Source organism: Balaenoptera musculus, chromosome 17, assembly GCF_009873245.2.
Source record: "Balaenoptera musculus isolate JJ_BM4_2016_0621 chromosome 17, mBalMus1.pri.v3, whole genome shotgun sequence".
Classification (NCBI taxonomy): domain Eukaryota; kingdom Metazoa; phylum Chordata; class Mammalia; order Artiodactyla; family Balaenopteridae; genus Balaenoptera; species Balaenoptera musculus.
The window spans coordinates 77,638,994-77,658,758 of NC_045801.1; the positions used below are offsets into that span (position 1 = coordinate 77,638,994).

At 41.1% G+C, this 19,765-nt stretch overlaps 1 protein-coding gene across 1 annotated transcript; it reads right to left on the bottom strand.

Annotated features, from left to right (window-relative positions):
- Nucleotides 1-6,135: 6,135 nt before the first annotated feature.
- On the bottom strand, nucleotides 6,136-11,312 carry MRPL15 (mitochondrial ribosomal protein L15). The gene is made up of 5 exons (XM_036830035.1): nucleotides 11,145-11,312; nucleotides 10,170-10,324; nucleotides 9,412-9,577; nucleotides 7,101-7,224; nucleotides 6,136-6,651 (listed from the first exon to the last, which is right to left on the bottom strand). Exons 1-5 carry the CDS (start codon nucleotides 11,250-11,252, stop codon nucleotides 6,314-6,316), a joined length of 891 nt encoding a protein of 296 aa, XP_036685930.1. The 5' UTR covers nucleotides 11,253-11,312; the 3' UTR covers nucleotides 6,136-6,313.
- Nucleotides 11,313-19,765: the final 8,453 nt, after the last annotated feature.

Sequence of the window (19,765 nt, forward strand, 5' to 3'; positions counted from 1 at the left end):
TACTTTGGCTTTGACTTCCTCCTCCTCCTTGTCACCGATGGCAACCAAGGAAGAACTTGGGTTTGCTGTGCCCAGAGGCAGGTTCCGATTCCTTTAAAATGAAGGGTGAACTAGAGTACTGGGAGCAGGTTACCCGCAGCACCTACTGCTCTGGGATTCAATTTCTCCTTCACTTGCTTCTCCATTCCCTTCTACTGGTGCGTGTAAGGTGATCACTCTGCCTTTCTGACTTTAGTAGCCCCAGTGCCTGGTGTTGGGCCTGCTGTGTGAGCACTTCAGGTTTGTTGAATGTATAAATCATGAATAATTAACAATCCTAATTAAGTCGGACCAAGATCACACCTGGAAATTCCCACGAAGTGCTCACATGTGGTCAGTAGGTGGCAGTCTTGCCTCATTTCTGATGGCTAAGGGGTGCAGGCGCAAGCGTGCGTGCGTGTGTGTGTGTGTGTGTGTGTGTGTGTGTGTGTGTGTCTGTGTCTGGTTGAAAGCCTGTCCTTCCTCACTTGCAGAAGAAAGGAGAATTCTCTTTCCAATTCTTTAGAGTTGGAAAAAGTCTTCTGCAGGTCCCTCACTCTATTTGTCAAAGCAGAGGACCTGGGTTTCCCTGGTGGCACAGTGGTTAAGAATCCATCTGCCAATGCAGGGGACATGGGTTCGAGCCCTGGTCTGGGAAGATCCCACATGCCATGGAGCAACTAAGCCCGTGCACCACAACTATTGAGCCCGCGTGCTGCAACTACTGAAGCCCATGCACCTAGAGCCAGTGCTCCGCAACAAGAGAAGCCACCGCAATGAGAAGCCCGTGCTCTGCAAGGAAGAGTAGCCCCCGCTCGCCACAACTAGAGAAAGTCCGTGTGCAGCAACAAAGGCCCAACACAGCCAAAAATAAATAAATAGATAATTTTTTTAAATAAATAAATAAATATGCACCCAACATAGGAGCACCTCAATACATAAGGCAAATGCTAACAGCTATAAAAAAGGAAACTGAAAGTAACACAATAATAGTGGGGGACTTTAACACCTCACTTACACCAATGGACAGATCATCCAGACAGAAAATTAATAAGGAAACACAAGCTTTAAATGACACAACAGACCAGATAGATTTAACTGATATTTATAGGACATTCCATCTGAAAACAGATTACACTTTCTTCTCAAGTGCACACGGAACATTCTCCAGGACAGATCACATCTTGGGTCACAAATCAAGCCTCAGTAAATTTAAGATAATTGAAATCATATCAAGCATCTTTTCTGACCACAGCACTATGAGATTAGAAATGAATTACAGGGAAAAAAACGTAAAAAACACAAACACAGGGAGGCTAAACAATACGTTACTAAATAACCAAGAGATCACTGAAGAAATCAAAGAGGAAATAAAAAAATACCTAGAGACAAATGACAACGAAAACACGATGATCCAAAACCTATGGGATGCAGCAAAAGCAGTTCTAAGAGGGAAGTGCATAGCAATACAATCCTACCTCAAGAAACAACAAACATCTCAAACAAACAATCTAACCTTACACCAAAGAGAACTAGAGAAAGAAGAACAAACAAAACCCAAAGTTAGCAGAAGGAAAGAAATCATAAAGATCAGAGCAGAAATAAATGAAATAGAAACAAAGAAAACAATAGCAAAGATCAATAAAACTAAAAGCTGGATCTTTGAGAAGATAAACAAAATTGATAAACCTTTAGCCAGACTCATCAAGAAAAAGAGGGACAGGACTCAAATCAATAAAATTAGAAATGAAAAAGGAGAAGTTACAACAGACACCACAGAAATACAAAGCATCATGAGAGATTACTACAAGAAACTCTATGCCAATAAAATGGACAACCTGGAAGAAATGGACAAATTCTTAGACTATACCTTTCTTAGAAAGGTATAACCTTCCAAGATTGAACCAGGAAGAAATAGAAAATATGAAAAGACCAATCAGAAGTAATGAAATTGAAACTGTGATTAAAAATCTTCCAACAAACAAAAGTCCAGGACAGATGGCTTCACAGGTGAATTCTATCAAACATTTAGAGAAGAGCTAACAACCATCCTTCTCAAACTCTTCCAAAAAATTGCAGCGGAAGAAACACTCCCAAACTCACTCTACGAGGCCACCATCACCCTGATACCAAAACCAGACAAAGATACTACAAAAAAAGAAAATTACAGACCAATATCACTGATGACTAGAGATGCAGAAATCCTCAACAAAATACTAGCAAACAGAATCCAACAACACATTAAAAGGATCATACACCACGATCAAGTGGGATTCATCCCAGGGATGCAAGGATTCTTCAATATATGCAAATCAATCAATGTGATACACCACATTAACAAACTGAAGGATAAAAACCATATGATCATCCCAAAATATCCTTTCTCAGCAGGTCCTGATTAAAATAATAAAGTTTAGCACGCCTTTCTTTTCATTGACAAGATACTGACCACAGACTGTATGAAAATCTTAAGGCGAAAAGGAAATAACATTTATGGAACAGCTACCACAAACAAGGTGGACCACATAAGAAACTTAATTCACGAACACTCAGAGGCACTTCTGTGTCAGGCGCAGTGGTAAGTGCTTCACGAATACTGACGTCTTTCAATCCCCATCATCACCGGATGCGTTAGGATCTGTCATTATCCCCTTTTTCAGATGGTGAAACCGAGGCTCGGAGAGGTTAAATAACGGTCACACAGCTAGTACCGGCCTCTGAGCCCAGGGAAACTCTCCTGGCAAGTCTGCAAATTGGCCTCTGTGCCTGGAGCCTCTCCCTGGTAACCCAGTGAGCCCCCAACCACAGAAGGAGAGGGTGTTGCAGTTAAAGGATGTGCCCCAGGTCATCCGGCTGCCACTGGAGCCTGGAGCAGCACTGAAGTTTACATGTGCAAGATCGTGCCACGCCTGGCACACTGTCTGCAGCAAAGCCTCCCAGACGCGGGCACCAGAATCTGCACTAACCAAAGTCAGGGAGCACGCTTTGTTCTCTGATGCACGCGGAGCTGGGTCCCTCTGCTGCTGTCTGGCGTTTTCTCCGCCCTTGCAGAGCCGCTCCTCGTTCCAAAGAATAAAGTAACATTCAAAAAGGAAAATAAACCAAGGAAATCCAGTTACTACTTCCAGGCATGAAAAGATCTTTCCTAATGCATATCAACTCAAGCTTCTCTGGTCTTGGACCCACACAGGCCACGTACACTGAAAACAGGCTGAAGCCACACACCAGGAAAGGACTGCAATCCAGACGGAGGGCGTCTGGCTTTTCTACTTAGATCTCCCAGTGATGTGAACTCGTCATCCTTGGAAATGACCAGCAGCACCCAGCACTGTTACATAATTCAGCTTGAGTCTCCCTGCTACGCAGCGATTTTAGGACTGGCTTCATAAAGCAGAATGGACGGATTTTGTGGAACGTGCCTGTTTTGGCCAAGAATGATCTGCACGATCATACGATTAGGCCCAGGATACAGCTGTTTGTGACTAAGCCCCTGTGCCCTGAGGGTGACACGTCACCAGGCAGCTGTTTCCTGTTTTCACTCTTCCCTTTATCATTCTATCCGGACTTCCTTTCACCTGCAGGCCCCCAAGTCGGCCAACTTCAGCGAGGCTGGCGTCTGCCATCTCCTTTTCCACCCTCACTGCTGCTCAGGGTAGTTGAGTCATTTACGTGGCGCGGGGACCCTCCTAAGGGCCTCACGAGTACATCCTGCGACTGGAAGGCAAGGAGGCCCCATCATCCACCTTCACGCGACTAACTGCCCCCTCATTTCCCGTGAAGAACTGTCGAGGCGGCCCTGGCCCCTCCGACACAACTGCAAAGTGAACCACAAAACGGAACCTCTAGCAGCATGTCCGGGGGGCAGTAACCCACCCAGAGCGAGGCCGGCACTCTGCACAGAAAACGAGTGGTCTCTCGGGCTTGTCTTCTGCTTCAGGCCGGACACAGGACAGGATGTGTTTAAATGTAAGGAAGTTCATTTCTGTGCAAATAGGTTGAGGTCAAAGAAGTTTTCCTCAGCCCAAGGCAACACCTCAGTCATCATGGTATTTGAGCTTGTAATATACAAAGATTATGGGTCACTGCACTTTACAGTTGGCAAAGGTGAAGGAACTTGCCTAATGGATCCTATAGCAATGGCTTAAGAATAGGGTGCAGTTTACCTGAACGGAAAGTGCCTTTGAAACAGTATTAGATGTAACAATAAGAAGTAAGGTCATTGCCTTTATTTGCAGTCTATGCCTTTTTTAAAAAAATTTATTTATTTTATTTATTTATTTTTGGCTGCATTGGGTCTTCGTTGCTGCGTGCAGGTTTTCTCTAGTTGCGGCGAGCAGGGGCTACTCTTCGTTGCCATATGTGGGCTTCTCACTGTGGTGGCTTCTCTTGTTGCAGAGCACGGGCTCTAGGCATGCGGGCTTCAGTACTTGTGGCACGTGGGCTCAGGAGTTGTGGCTTATGGGCTCTAGAGCGCAGGCTCAGTAGTTGCGGCGCACGGGCTTAGTTGCTCCGTGGCATGTGGGATCTTCCGGGACCAGGGCTCGAACCCGTGTCCCCTGCATTGGCAGGCGGATTCTTAACCACTGCGCCACCAGGGAAGCCCCCTGCAGTCTATGCCTTTTTGATTCAAAAAAAGAAAAGAGACTCCAAATAAACTAAACAGTGGTAGTAGGTCAGGGACGGGCAACAGTAAGAGAATATGGACTTTTACTTTTTAGACTTCGGTATTACATAACCTCAAAACAAGCATGGACTACTTTTATAATGATAGAAAGTTTTTGAGGACTTTTCCCCATGATTTTAAAAAATGAAAATGTATTCTATTCCTGACTCTTAGTCACTGTAATCGTCAACAAAAACACGTTTTCTCTGTACCTTGGAATTTTTCTTTGCTACCATCTGTCTTCTTCTGTATATAATATTCAAATAAAACTTTTTAGGTACCTAGCATAGGAAGTGTAAGATGGCTTTATGGCCAAAATGTTTAGAAAAAGAGGCACAGAAAAAAGTAGATGGTTTCTGGTGTTTTATCATCACTCTCCCTCAGAAACACCTGTCACTTGTATCTCTGAAAAATAAAAACATGTTTTTAAATTGTTGCCCATCCTCTGAAATTCATAGGTGACTATCCGAGAAGATGGGGCTAGTAGTGATTCTTATAAGTTCTGGGTACTAAGAAATGGTTTAATAACAAGCCAAACTAAATAATCTTGGATAAAAACTGAAATACACTCTTGGTACTTAAATTACTTTATAAACTGAATCTTAGCTCAGCAATATTGAGGTAGATAAGGTAACAAAACAATGCACTGTTTAGTTTTTTTAATTTTTTTATTTTCGTAAAATAAACAAGCAGGAATCATTTTATTTCTACTGTTGAAGAATTATCATGAATTATTCAAGATTTAACTGCATCAGGATAAATTAAGCTTTCACGTGGTTAGATACAACAGATCTTTGCAAAGCTAAATGAGCTTACTGACTGAACCTTTTAAATTAACTGAGTTTAACTTTCACATGACCAATTGTTTTTATGGCTTATATAATCATTGACCATTTTTTCAAAAGCATTTAAAATGACTGAAAAACAAAGGTTTCCAAAGTCTATGAAATAAGTAAAATCGTATCAATTAGAATTAGAACATTTACCTTCTTCAAGGAAAAAAATGTTACTGGCTTGATCATTTCTGTCTACTCTGAGTTGAGAAAATGAATTCCCTTGGAATTTTTGTCTCAATTTTGCTAGCAAATATTGAACTACTTAGAAGCTACTCACCAGTCTTAAACCTTCAACTCACATCCCACATCTTAATCATCCCAAGCTGAAGGCTTACTGTCTTGACACTGGGTAGCAGCGCTTCGTGGCGGCTACCGAGTAAGAGGCTCACCAGCTCATTAGCAGCCCTCTGACCTTGACCAAGCAGCCCTCTGACCTTGACCAAGCAGCCGACAAAGCAATCCCATCCCACTTGCGCGTTCACTCTGATTTGCAACAATAAGACAAGACGTGGATGGAAAGATGATGGAAAACTCAACTGGAAATTGAGAGTTACACTCTTCCTTGGGCAGCGAACCAGGGAGCTCAGAACGGAGACAGAAGCACACAGTTCCACCAGATCCTCTATGCAGTCCTTGCTTACTGTATTTTTATTTTAATTTAGATAACAAAGAGAGAGATGATGACACAGAAAACACCAACATCTGCAGAATTACAAATTAAGCAAATGCAACGGGAAACACACGTGTTTCAGTCCCTTTCTGGTGCTCTTTTACCATCTGCTCTCTTGGAAGGAACTCAGGAGCTGTAGTACTTGAGGAGATTCTCATCCGTAGGTTTGAGGATTTTCTTATCTGCCATATTCACTACCCACCCGGGGGCAAGACCAAAGAAAATCTGCCTTGGATCTTTTCGAGCACTGAGCATTTTGAAGAGTTCGTCTTTAGTGATATCAGGTAAAATATAACCGTACTTCTTGGCGAGCGCCAGTCTCGCTTCAGGAAATTCAGCAGGATCCGCCAAGTAACCGCGATTCCTTGCATCAGTGTAATAGGTTACCAGTGCCTCAGGGGGGAGCATTCGCTTGGGAATGGGTTGTCCACGGAGAAAGAATGGAATAGGTTTGCACAGAATTTCTAAAAAAAATGTTTAAATAGAAAGAGAGATGCAAATACTGGCTATATACATAATGATTTTCTCTTAATAATGGTATTCTTTTAATTATTAATTTTTAAATATTTCCAAGAGGAAAACTTAATTCCCAAAACTTTTTTTTTTTATTAAACAGGTTTGTCTTAAGTAAGCAAATGGAAACACTTGACTTTCAAGTCTGCATCTTGAAAGTCAAAGTTACTCCTGGGTCACCAACAGCGAGTGAATTTCTAAACGTGGGAAATAGCATATTTAAGTCCCATGTTTTACAAAACAAAACCTTTTTACGACACACTGGCTGAGGTGTACAAGAAGGCGGCGCCACCAGCCACACCACTAGCAGAAACCCCTCAAACAGGAAGCCAAGGGGGCTGCAGAGCAAGTCAAACCCTCATGTGGCAGTCAGCACGAGACCCCGAGGCAACAAGCTTACCCAGGCTTCGAGGGTCGTAGAAGGCCGTCGTGATGACACCCCCGTTCTTCTCGATCGCAGCGATGGCCAGCTCTGAAGCCAGCTGTACTTCAATATTAACTTTTGCCTTAAAGGTGTCAGCACCCTGTCACCCGTCAAAACAAGGTCTGTGAGGAGACGGCTTGGCTACAAGTGAGTTAATTACATGAGCTTCCCTTCTATACTGTGTTTTCTCCTCTAAAGGGTCTGCAACGTGACAGCTATTCCTACTTTAAATACCCCTGCTTTGAGGTCCTATCAAACACCAAATTCTTCCACGTTTTTTTAGGCCAACTTGTTTTACCAATTTTCATTCCCTACGAGCAGGGATGACTAGCATTCGATTTTATGCGTTTGGCGGGTACCAACATAAATACACATTCCCATTACTTCACTAACAGCAGACTGTTTAATCCTCAGAACAACTCTAAACCCACAGAATCACTGCCACACCAATGTCATAGACGGCAACACTGAACCACAGAGAGGTTAAGCAACTTGCCCAAGATCACAAAGCCAGGGAGTCTAGTCCCAGCGCCTTCGTTCCTAACCATATTATACCGCGTGACACCGATAAAAACTTACCTTCCCGACCCATAAGTAAGCAAGAGGCCAAGAGCTGGTTAAAGAGGGGGGCAAGTGGGCTTGAGCCAGCAAAAGAACAAAGTATCTGGGCTTGGGAGGGGCCAGGCCCCTCTAGGGAAAGGGGCAGAGACAACAACAAAAATAAAAATAGTACTCAACTTTTTAAAGTCCTGTCTGGGCACTTTCATTAGGATGTGCTATATTTTACTCTAATTTCAAAACAGATTCTAACAAAATAAAAAGATGGTGGCACTACCATTCTTTTTGCAGTAATAAATTTTTTTTTGCTATTTTGGTGCGGCCGAAACAAGCTGGCTCCCAATTTCAAAATATTCCATCAATTCTAAGACACATTTTCTCACATTTTTCCCATCTATGATACTGGTAGGCATTTTTACAGTCAATGGCACTTTTGACTCAATGAAACAAAGTCTTGCCATATTATTTGAGATTTCTAATTACTGTTCCACAGATTGCTTAACCATTTCCCTATCCTTGGGCATTGGGGTTACTTCCAGTATTTTCAGTGTTATAAGAAGAATATTTAGCATTTCATTATATTAGGTTTCTTTTATTTTGTTTTTCCTTAGAACTTCTGTTCCCAAATTGGTAATGTTGTGCTGAAAGAGCAAAAAGAGTCTTACTATCCACTATTTACTACAAATCTGAAATCCAGAAAAGGGCAAGCAGTTTACAGAGCTGTAAATAATGTATAACTGTACTTATTCAACCAATGTCCTGGTGTAGATTTCAGAATGATTTTTGCTAGTTTAATACACACATGCCTGAAAGCTGCTGGGATGTGCATTAATGCCTGGTGAGGTCAAGGGTTTTTCCATATGTTAATCTACAATTGTGTTCCCTTATACACAATTCTATACAAGTAGAATACTGAGGCTTAATGGTGTATTTGGTATTCTCTCTTCGAATCATTTTATTTGGAAAACTTTTATCCACAAGTGTACTTTTTCAAAGGAATCTAAAAGGTTTTCCCATAAACTATGCTTCCCTCTAGTGGACACTAAGTTACTTACACAGCAACATCGTATTACTGACATACAAGAAACAGGTAGTTGATTAACAATCTACAAGTTTATTTGCTTATGAAACTCCTGGCCAACTTCTACAAATAGAAAACCGCTTCCCTACAATTAGAACTGGATTTGGTTCATTTCGGTCTTCCATAAATACTGAGTGACTATCACAAGCCAATATTTCCAATGTTGAAAATACAGCAATGAATCAAAGTACCTGCTCTCAAAGAACTGACATCACAATGAGGAAAACAATGAAAAATAAATGCATTACTTGGTAATAAGTGTCAGGTGTTCATACACTCAAAGAAAGGTCCTTCGGGCAGAATAAGGCAGACGGTCGGGTATGAGAGTATGAATGTTCCTTTATAGAAAGTGTCAAAAACATCTTCCTGCTAGGATGACATTTGAACAGAGAACCAAAGAGAGTGAGGGAGAAATATGAATGGGTACCCAGGAGAAGAACATCCCAGGACCAGGAAACAGAGCCGCCCCTGCCTCCCGCCACAAAGAGCATGCAGCTTTCTAAAACCACAACGAGTATAACACGATCGCCGCTACATAATGGTTATGACAACTCAAAAGGGATAAAAATAAAGAAGGCAGAGTGTCGATTATATGGAAATCAGAAATGGCCATCTATGTAACTCCACAAAAATCGAATTCAGACTTACCTCCTCTACCAGCTGGACGCCATAATCCCTTTTAGATGGCTGGATGGTCACGCCTCTCCCATTGACAAGTTGGGTTAAATCAATAGGTTGTGTAGGATCAACTCGACCCAGATCAATAAGATACTGCAGCCTGTTGAGACTCAAAGGCTGATACTGGCGTCTGAAGCTACACAAGAAAGTAACCGTAGTTGGAAAACTCAGGCAGACTTACCTTCCAGCAAGAGCTCCAGATCAACTCAGAGCTTTGTCCTGGGTTTTCCTCCATCAATTTATATGGTTTAACAAAATAAAACCCCTGAGTATGGCATAAACATGTAATATTCCTTGATTTGGGGGCAATGAAACAAAACCAGTAAGTACTTCCTCTGTTTCACCAACAATTATTTGCCTAGGCATCTACTTCACTCATTTACACAAATAAGTAAATATGTGGAAAATTTAACCCACTATGTAAATTATACATTAATGGAACTCAAAGTAACGGTGATTACCATTTACTGGGTGACGACAATGAGTCAGATTTTATATATGTAATCACCCTAAAACTCACGAGCAGGCACCATTATCTCCATTTTGCAAGTCTTAGTGCAACGTCTGGCTTTTTCCCCAATTCAGGCTAAACTTCATTACCAAAAATGGTTCAGAGAAACAGCAGTGAAAGTTTGCCTCAAAGTGGATTTAAATTTCTACCAACCTATTTTTAGGTAACTCTCAGTGAGAATTAGGTACTTTTACACTAAGAAGCAAAGTAAACTTACCTATGTCCTTCATTAAACCCGTATTTTGGGATGCGCAGGTAAAATGGAGTCTGGCCTCCCTCAAAGCCCAGCCGGGGCCGGGTTCCTCTCTGTCGTTCTCCCTTGTGGCCTCTGCCACATTTCCTACCTCTTCTCTGACCTCTTGGTCGTCTTTCCTGCAAGGAAAGAAGAATGTTTTATGATCTACAGATGCACTTTTTAAAACTGCATTTCACCTTTGCACTGTATTTTTTGGTTATGCCCTTCATTCAGCCAACCAAGCAGGACTAGCCAAGCCCACTACGTGCCAGGCACCATCCTAGCTGCTCTGAAGTCCAAACACTCCACATGAGCAACTCTGCCTCTGAAGATGTAGCTAGTTCTTGCCACCAAACTCCAAGTTGTGTTTCAAAGGGAAAGTTCCAAGAATGAAATGAAAAAAAGGAGACTGTGACAGGTTGGAACTGAAAAAAATTGTAGAATTAAAACATCCACAACAAGCAAAGTTTGCATGATATGCAAGCGCATTTACTTTGGAATTAATTGTCAATATGCCATTGTTACCCATATATAGCGTTTTATTTAAATGCCAATTTATAAGGAAAATATTTTTCTTACTTTACATCCTGTCACTTCAGGAAAGCAACGAATTGATTTTTAAAGTGACAGTATGTCCATGACAGCTTTTCTAGCTATATTCAATGATTTGCAGAAGAGACATCAAACGTAATAAATCTTTCCCATGAAGATAAGGTATGGAAAAGCACTCCATGTTAAACCCAATTTTAAAAGAGACAATCATTTGTACTTCCTGCGACCTCGCTCCCCCGCCCTAATTAACGCAATTAAGCCTCTAAACCTGAACCTTACCGAGAACTGGGACCACGTGGGCAGGTTTTCCCGCGTCACCTAAGCAGAGGGGCTCAGGGGTCCCTGGTTCCCCCCGCGCCTCTGGACCCGCGACCTCGAGGGCCCCCGCGCCGCCCCAAGCCTTACCGGTTTCCTGGAGCCCGGGTTCGGCCTCAGGTTAGCCAGGCTCACACGGGGCAGGGCCCGCAGCAGGTCCAAGGCCTGTGGCCCCCCGCCCCGCACCGGGCCAGCCATGACCCGCGCGCCCGCCAAGCCGCAAGGGCGCCGGGCCGCCAGAGCCACGTGATTTCCGGCGCTGCTTTACGGCCGCGGCCCCGCCTCTGTCGTGCTGCAGGCCCGCCGCGCCGCGCCGCGCCGCACCGCCAGCCGCGGGGCATGCCGGGAGCCGAGTGCAGTTGCGGCGGCGGCAGGTGTGCGAGGGTGTGTCTTCGCTGTGCACCGGCTTTATGTTTAGTTCGTTGGGGATGGGATCCTATTTTGAGAGGTCGTGCCTTGACCTTGGCTCGGAATGTGCTGCATTCTCTTCCGCCGCACAAAGCACGCGTTGAAAACGGTGTGCGTTAGAGGGCTTGGATTCACTGGCCTGATGTGTGTCCCAGTCTGGTCCTTAGAGGCGCAGGGTCTTCTCCGAGCTCCAAGTGGGGCCCAGAATAAGATACCCTGGGCGCTGAAGTACTGGCCGGGAGCTGAGCCAATTATACGCCCTGTCCTCTGAAAAGAATTGCACAACGGAGAGTTGTGGGTTAATTGTTATTTGGGGCAAGATGAGGGCTATAGCCTGGGAGATAGCCCCTCAGCTCCGAGGAACTGCTCCGGAGAAGGTCAGTATATATGTGATTTACGTGAAGGGAGGTACATCAAGCACACATGTTGGCAGAGGCTTGCTGCTGGTCACAAGGAGCAGATGTCACCGTTAATGATTCTAGTGCTCTTCTAGATGCAAAGAGATGCCAGAATTTGGGCTCATAAACTCTTCTGAAAATGCCTGACTATCTGAAAGCCTGTTCTGCCAGTTTTCCCAGAGCAAAGCGCGCCTTATTCCTGATCTCAGCCCTCAAGTCTTTTCAGGGGGTGTTGGAGGTCAGCGGCTGCAGTGGCTACTGACTTCATCGTTGTAGAGGCAGGTGGCAAGTTCCGACTTTTAGCTGGCAACCCTGAGATTCGAAAATAATACCCAGGGTCGAGCTATTACAATGGCTGGCTGGTACCGACCCGTGAATAGGACTCAAACTCTGCATCCTGTACGAGTGCGTCTGTGTTGCTTTGACCAAGTCACAGACATGCTAACTTCACTTGCTGTTAATAATGAAGGAGCCACGCTGAGCGCTTGGCTATGTGTCAGTCGCGTGCTGAGTCACCCTCATTCCATTCATCAACTAAACAACCCCTCGTGGGGTAGATGTTACTACCTTTCGGACTTGGCAAGGGCGGTAGCTTGAACGACGTCTCAGAGCAAGCAGCAGGGCCAGGATTCACACTTTGCCTCCTATTACATAAGTAGTATTTTTTATAATATAAAGTTGAATATCTGCAGCACAAAATACATAACAATATTTTCACTCAAAAGTATCGGCTTCCCCATTTTTGTCTTAAGTGAGTAATATAGACCATGCTCTTTTCTTTTTCTTTCTTTTATTGTTCTTTTTATGTTTCACTGTCTTGCTGGGGGGTTGTTCCTGCTGGTCCCTACTGGTGATCACAAATAGTGAAGGTGGAAATAAATTTTTGGAGGGCAACTACTTCTATGTTTAACGAAACATTTTTGAAGTTATTTTAAATCAAGTGTGAAAAACTACAGAGGTGACTCCCTGGCGGTCCAGTGGTTAGGACTCTGTGCTTTCACTCCTGGGGCCGAGTTCTATCCCTGGTCAGGGAACTAAGATCCCACAAGCCCCGTGACGTGGCAAAAAAAAAAAAAACACAGAAAGAAAAAGTTGCATTCATTCCTTTATTTGAGCAATATTTATGAGCAAGACACTGAACTTGTTACTGAAAAATATACATGGATGATGTCAAACAGGATCTTGGTCCCAGATTGTTTGAAATCTAGTAGGGGAGATTTTCCAAGAATTATTATTATTATTATTTTTGGCTGCACCACACACGTGGAATCTTAGTTCCCCGACTAGGGATCAAACCCAGGCCCTTGGCAATGAAAGCGTGGAGTCCTAACCACTGGACCACCAGGGAATTCCCCAAGAATGAATATTTTTGAAAAGTTAAAAAAAAATTAGGCCTCTTGTAGAACTAATAGCACTACAAGAGAAATACAAATATGTGAGTCCTATAAAACAATATGAAGATAAAAGTCCATACTATTTAGAAGTGTAGAAAGAAATATAGTGAAAAAAATAGAAGCTAGTTCCTGCCTTTAAGGGTTTTAAATTCAATATATTTCATCACCTTTCTGTTAGAAATTTCATACTTCTGGGAAGAAAATTGCAAAATATGTTGCAAAATGTGTCCTAATCTACAGAAAGATACACAGTTTTCCCCCTATCTAGAAAATCATTGTTTGCACTAAGTAATGAGCTTCTGGATGAGTGTTAGTTCCAATAATATTTTTTATCATCGAAAAAAATTTTTATTGAATAAATGAGATACAGGAAATATAAAACAGTGTGCTGCACTTCTGCGAAGTAGATGCTTTTTGTTGTATACGTTATGTAATGTTATTGGTGGACATCAGTTAATAATAGTGGAAATAATAATTGTAGGCTACATATTTGTTTAGCCCATATGCAACATGTTGACCAAGCATATAAAACAGTCAAAATAATTTGATGAGTCTCATCTATGTTGTAAAAATGTAAATTAAGGGTGTGTGGTGAATAAGTCATCTATCTTTAAGTCTACAGAAGTTTTACATCATCATTATCATTGCAGGATAATATTTATTAAGCACCCACATGCTTGGGATGTTGTCCTAGCCCCTGTTTAAACCACATTAAGGAGAGCTTGTAATAAGAAAACATCTCAGCAACTATTTAAGAGTCATCCTGACTCCAGCCCTGGTTAATAGTGACTACTGAGTCATTATATAAAAGAATGAAGTGAACCCTATAAAGATGCTATAATTTGAAGTCCATTAGGAAGGCCCTCCTCATACACTCCCAAATAATCTTCCCCCACCTATCCCAGTACTTTGACAGTCTGTCAATATAGATTGATTCCTTTTAGCTAATTAATTAAAATAAAAATTTTCAAGGATGTCAGAATGGGAGTCAGGGATGAAAATAAAAGGGGATAAATTCATCACACAAGGTACTGTGTATGAACCATAATGATAATACACTATGAAATGAAGAGTCACATCAGGACTTTCCTGGTGGTGCAGTGGTTAAGCATCCGCCTGCCAGTGCAGGGGACATGGGTTCGAACCCTGGTCCAGGAAGATCCCACATGCCGCGGAGCAACTAAGCCCGTGCGCCACAACTGTTGAGCCTGCGCTCTAGGGCCCTGCGAGCCACAACTGCTGAAGCCCGTGCTCCACAACAAGAGAAGCCACTGCAGTGAGAAGCCCACACACCGCAAGAAAGAGTAGCCCATGCTCTCTGCAACTGGAGAAAGCCTGCACGCAGCAACGAAGACGGAAGTCAGCCAAAAATAAATAAATAAATAAAACAATAATAAATTAAAAAAAGATCAACTCAACTGTTCCTGGGATTAAAAAACAACAAGACAAAAGCATGCACATAAAAGTCTCCCATCTCATCTCCCTAAATGAGGTCACACATTAAATAATATTTTGGCAGGGATGGGAACAGGAGGAGGAAAGGAATTTCAGTGATTCAGTTATTACTGACAAGTCATTTTTAGAATGGGACGAAGAATAGGCTAATTTTGTGAAGATCAAAGTTGAGTAAAAAAACTGGGGATGTGATTTTTCTTAGTGAAGGAAGGAAGGAAGTCAAGGGCGGGAAAGAAGTGAATGGCTTTGATATTGGGAGACGACAAATATTGAGACAGAGAAGAGAGCATGAAAAGGGTTGAAAATAAATGTCACCTTCAAAAAAATTACCTAGTTTTATCAAAGGTTGGTCCTGACTCAAAGGTCTTCATTCACACCTAGATAATTTTTGTTTTGATTTTATCATAGTACATAATGCATACATTTGTTATGAAAAAAATGCAGTTGTACAAAAGGGCCTACAATGAGAAGCAGGAGTTCTTCATAGGCAATCACTTTTAACTTTCTGTTTTTATTTCTTCTGGTGATTGCCTCCATATTTACAAATTAAAATTTCCCTACACTAATTGTTTTGATCAACTTTTGACATTGTATATTCACTTGTCTTATGATAGCTGAAGATTTATATTAAACTACTTCCTTCTAGTATTTTCTTTTCTCTCATGGTAAACTGTGATTTAAATAATATAAGAACTTTAAATAATATAAGAACAATTTCTTGGATGTTCAAGTTTCAGAAGTATATATGAGCTCCTCCCTCTAAGATGAAGATACTGACAAGCCTCACCTGTCACTCCTTTGCCCCTTCTCATTTCCAACTTCTGTTAGCTGTCTATTTACTAACAATTTACTGACAATTTAATCCATTGTCATGGATTATCAATATACCTGTACACTTTCAATCATCATTTAGTGTAAATAAGAAGCTACAACAATTACTGTATTTGCTCTTTCTAGACCAGTTTTCAGTATTTCCCTCTTTCCTGGCCCCAGAGAACTGGCTTTCAGGTTGATAGGCTTTCTTTAAATTCATGACCATAAACCTCAAATTGGTCATCCTACCTCAGTGTTCTAGAAAACTTACTTTTTCACTCTCCATGATGACTATTTTGTATCTACTCTCTCTCTCTCTCTCTGTCAATGATTTTCCTTTATACTTTAGAAAAAGAAGTCATGAGATGGAGAATTTCTTCCACATCCCACCAGTAAATGTACAGTCCTTCCTAGAACAGCATTCATCCTCTATATCCTATTAAAGAGAAGGAAGCGGCTTTTCTCCTAATGGTCAGTCTTTCCACCTGTGATCTGGACTCCTCCCACCTGCTTAAGAATTTTGTAGTTTTCATATCCCCTTTCTTTCCTACATTATCAATCTCCCCTTGTACTGCTAATCAGAATATAAAAACGTAAAATGGTGCAGCCTCTTTGGAAAACAGTATGGAGGTTCCTCAAAAAAGTAAAAATAGGGGACTTCCCTGGCAGTCCAGTGAGTTCAATCCCCGGTGGGGGAACTAAGATCCTGTGTGCCGCACAGTACAGCCAAAAAAATTTTTTTTAATTAAAAAAAAATTTTTAAGTAAAAATAGAGCTACGTTATCCGGCAATCCCACTCCTGGGTATATATCCAAAAGAACTGAAATCAGTATCTCGAAGAGATATTTGCACTTCCATGTTTACTGCAGCATTATTCACAGTAGCCAAGACATGGAAACAACCCATGTGCATCGACAGACAAATGGATAAAGGAACTACGGGATAGACCTACAATTAAATATTATTCCAACTTAAAATGTAAGGAAATTGTACCATTTGTGACAACATGGATAGACCTGGAAGATGTTATGCTGAGTGAAATAAGTCAGTCAGAAAAGGACAAGTACTGCATGATTCCACCTACATCATGTATCTAAAATAGTCAAACTCATATAAGTAGAAAATAAATTGGTGATTGCTAGGGATTAGGAGTGGGGTAAATGGAGAGTTGTTGGTGAATGGGTATAAAGTTCCAGGTATGCAGAATGAATACTATCTAGGGATCTATATGATCTAGGGATCTATAAGATCTAGAGATCTATAACATTACAACGTTGTGCCTATAGTTAGCAATGTGGTGTGTGCTTAAAAACTTAAGAAGGTAAATCTTTTTTTAAAAAATATTTATTTATTTATTTATTGGCTGCATCAGGTCTTAGCTGCGGCATGCGGGATCTTTTGTTGTGGCACGCGGCCTCTCTAGTTGTGGCTCGTGGGCTCAGTAGTTGTGGCTCGCGGGCTTAGTTGCCCCGAGGCATGTGGGATCCTAGTTCCCCGACCAGGGATCAAACCTGCATCCCCTGCCTTGGAAGGCGGATTCTTAACCACTGGACCACCCGGGAAGTCCCAAGATGGTAAATTTTATGTTAAACATTCTTATCACAAGAAAAAAAGCAAGGGGACACAAGAAATCTTTAAGAGGTGATGGAATGTTTATTACCATGATTGTGGTGATGGTATCAAAAGTGTAAGCATATGTCCAAACTCATCAAAATGTACACATTAAATATGTACATTTTGTGTATATTAATTACACCTCAATAAAGCTAAAAAGTAGAAATTATCTTCTAAAGTGAGTTCTTAGCAGCACTCAAAGCAGTTGGCCACCCCTACTTGAAATATTTTCCTTGTTCGATTTCTGGATAGCCCACATTTCTGGTTTCTTTCTTCCATCCTGGCTGACCTCTCTCACTTTTACTGTCTCCTCCTACACTATCTGACCTCTAAATTGTTGAAATTTATTTTTTCTATGCAGATGTTCTCCCAAGGTGATCTTAAATGGTTTATAAATTCTCAGATTTATACCCGCATCCCAAATCAGAGCCAATTTGTATAGAGGGAAGACTGTGAAGACACAGGGAGAAGACAGTAATCTACAAGTCAAGGAGAGAGGCCTCAGAAGAAACCAGCCTTGCTGACACCTTGATCTTAGACATCTCACCTCCAGAACTGTGAACAAATTAATTTGTCTGTTAATCCACCCAGTCTGTGGTCCTTTGTTATGGTAGCCCTAGCAAACTAATAGAGATTTTGCTACCAGGAATTAGGGCACTGCTCTAACAAACATCTAAAATTGTGGAAGTGACTTTAGAACTGGTTAATGGGTAGAGGCTGGGAGAGTGTTGAGGGGCATGTTAGAAAAAGGAACAAAAAGAGAAGATTTGGAAATTTCTCAGCCTTTCTATGTTGCAAAAAATGAGAGAGTATTCTGGAGGGAACATCAAGGGTGTGACTGGACAATCGTTCATTACAGGGGCACAACAGTAAGCTTGAACTGAAAGATGGAACAGTCAGAGAACTTAAATATAGATTGATAGAGGTTACACAATCTGAGGAACAGAGAAAAAGAATGAAGAAAACTGAGCAGGGCCTTACAGAATTGTGGGACACCATTAGGCATACCAGCATTTGTGTAATGGAAGTAACTGAAGGAAAGGAGGGAGAGGAGCAGAAAAATATTGACTATATAGTGGTTGAAAACTTCCCAAACACTATGAGAAACATTACATATCCAAGAAGCTCAATAAACTCTTAGCATGACTGAAAGGAGGTCTACACCCAGATTCATCATGGTCAAATGCTGAAAGCTGATGGTATATGTCCAAAGGAATTGAAAGCAGGAAGTCAAACAGATATTTGTATGCCAATGTTCATTGAAGCATTGTTCACAAAAACCAAAAGGTGGAAACAACCCAAGTGTCCATCAACAGATGAATGGATAAACAAAAAGTAGTGTACACCTGCAAAGGTATTTTATTCAATCATAAAAGGGAATGAAGATATGATACATGCCACAACATGGATGAACCTTGAAAACATTATGCTAATTGAAATAAGTGAGATACAAAAGGACAAATATTGTATGAATCCACTTACATAAAATATCTGGAATAAGCAAATTCATAGAGACAGAAAGTAGATTAGACATTACAGAAGGTTAGGGAGAGGGTGGAATGGAGAGTGTTGCTTAATAGTTACAGAGTTTCTGTTTGGAGTGATGCAAAAGTTTTGGAAATAGTGGTGAAGACTGCACGACATTTTAAATGCAATTAATGCTACTGAATTGTACACTTTAAAATGGCAAAAATGGCAAATTTTATGTTAAATACATTTCACTACAATTACAAAATTAATAATGTAATGTACCAAAAATCATTGAATTGTACACTTTAATGGATGAATTATATGATTTGTAAATTATATCTCAATAAAGCTGTCAAAGTAAAAGGATGGAAAAAGATAAACAGCAACAATAAGAGAGCTGGAGCAGCTATGCTAATATCCGAAAAAATAGATTTTAAGACGAAAATTGTTAACAGGAAGCAAAAACTGACAGAATCTAAAGAAGACAATAGACAATTCAACAATAAGAGTTGGGGACTTGAATTCCCCTCATTCAATAATTGACAGAATAAATAGGCAGAAGACTGATGAGGTTATAGAACATTTGAACAACATTAAAAACTAGCTGGACATAATAGACATCTATCAAACACTCTACCCAACAACAGCAGAATACATATTCTTCTCAAATGCACATGGAACAGTCTCCAAAATAGACCATATGCTGCGACATAAAACTTGTCTCAATAGAACTAAAAATTTGAAGTCATACAAAGTATGTTTTCTGACCACAATGGAACTTGTGAAAGAAATTTGGGAAATACACACATACATGGAAATTATTTTCAAGTATATAATTGCCTAAAACTAAGGAATCTACCAAAAAAAAAAAAAAAGCTACTAAAACTTAAGTGAGTATAGCAAGATTTCAGATACAAGGCCAGTATGCAAAAATTAAATTCCTGTATCTAGCAATAAATAATTAAATTGAAATTTGAAATACCATTTACAATTGCATAAAATATGGATTTTCTAGGCATAAATTTGACAAAAGGTATTCCGGCCTATACAATGAAAAGTATAAAACATTACTAACAGAGGGCTTCCCTGGTGGCACAGAGGTTAAGAACACCTGCCAATGCAGGGGATACAGGTTCGGGCCCTGGTCTGGGAAGATGCC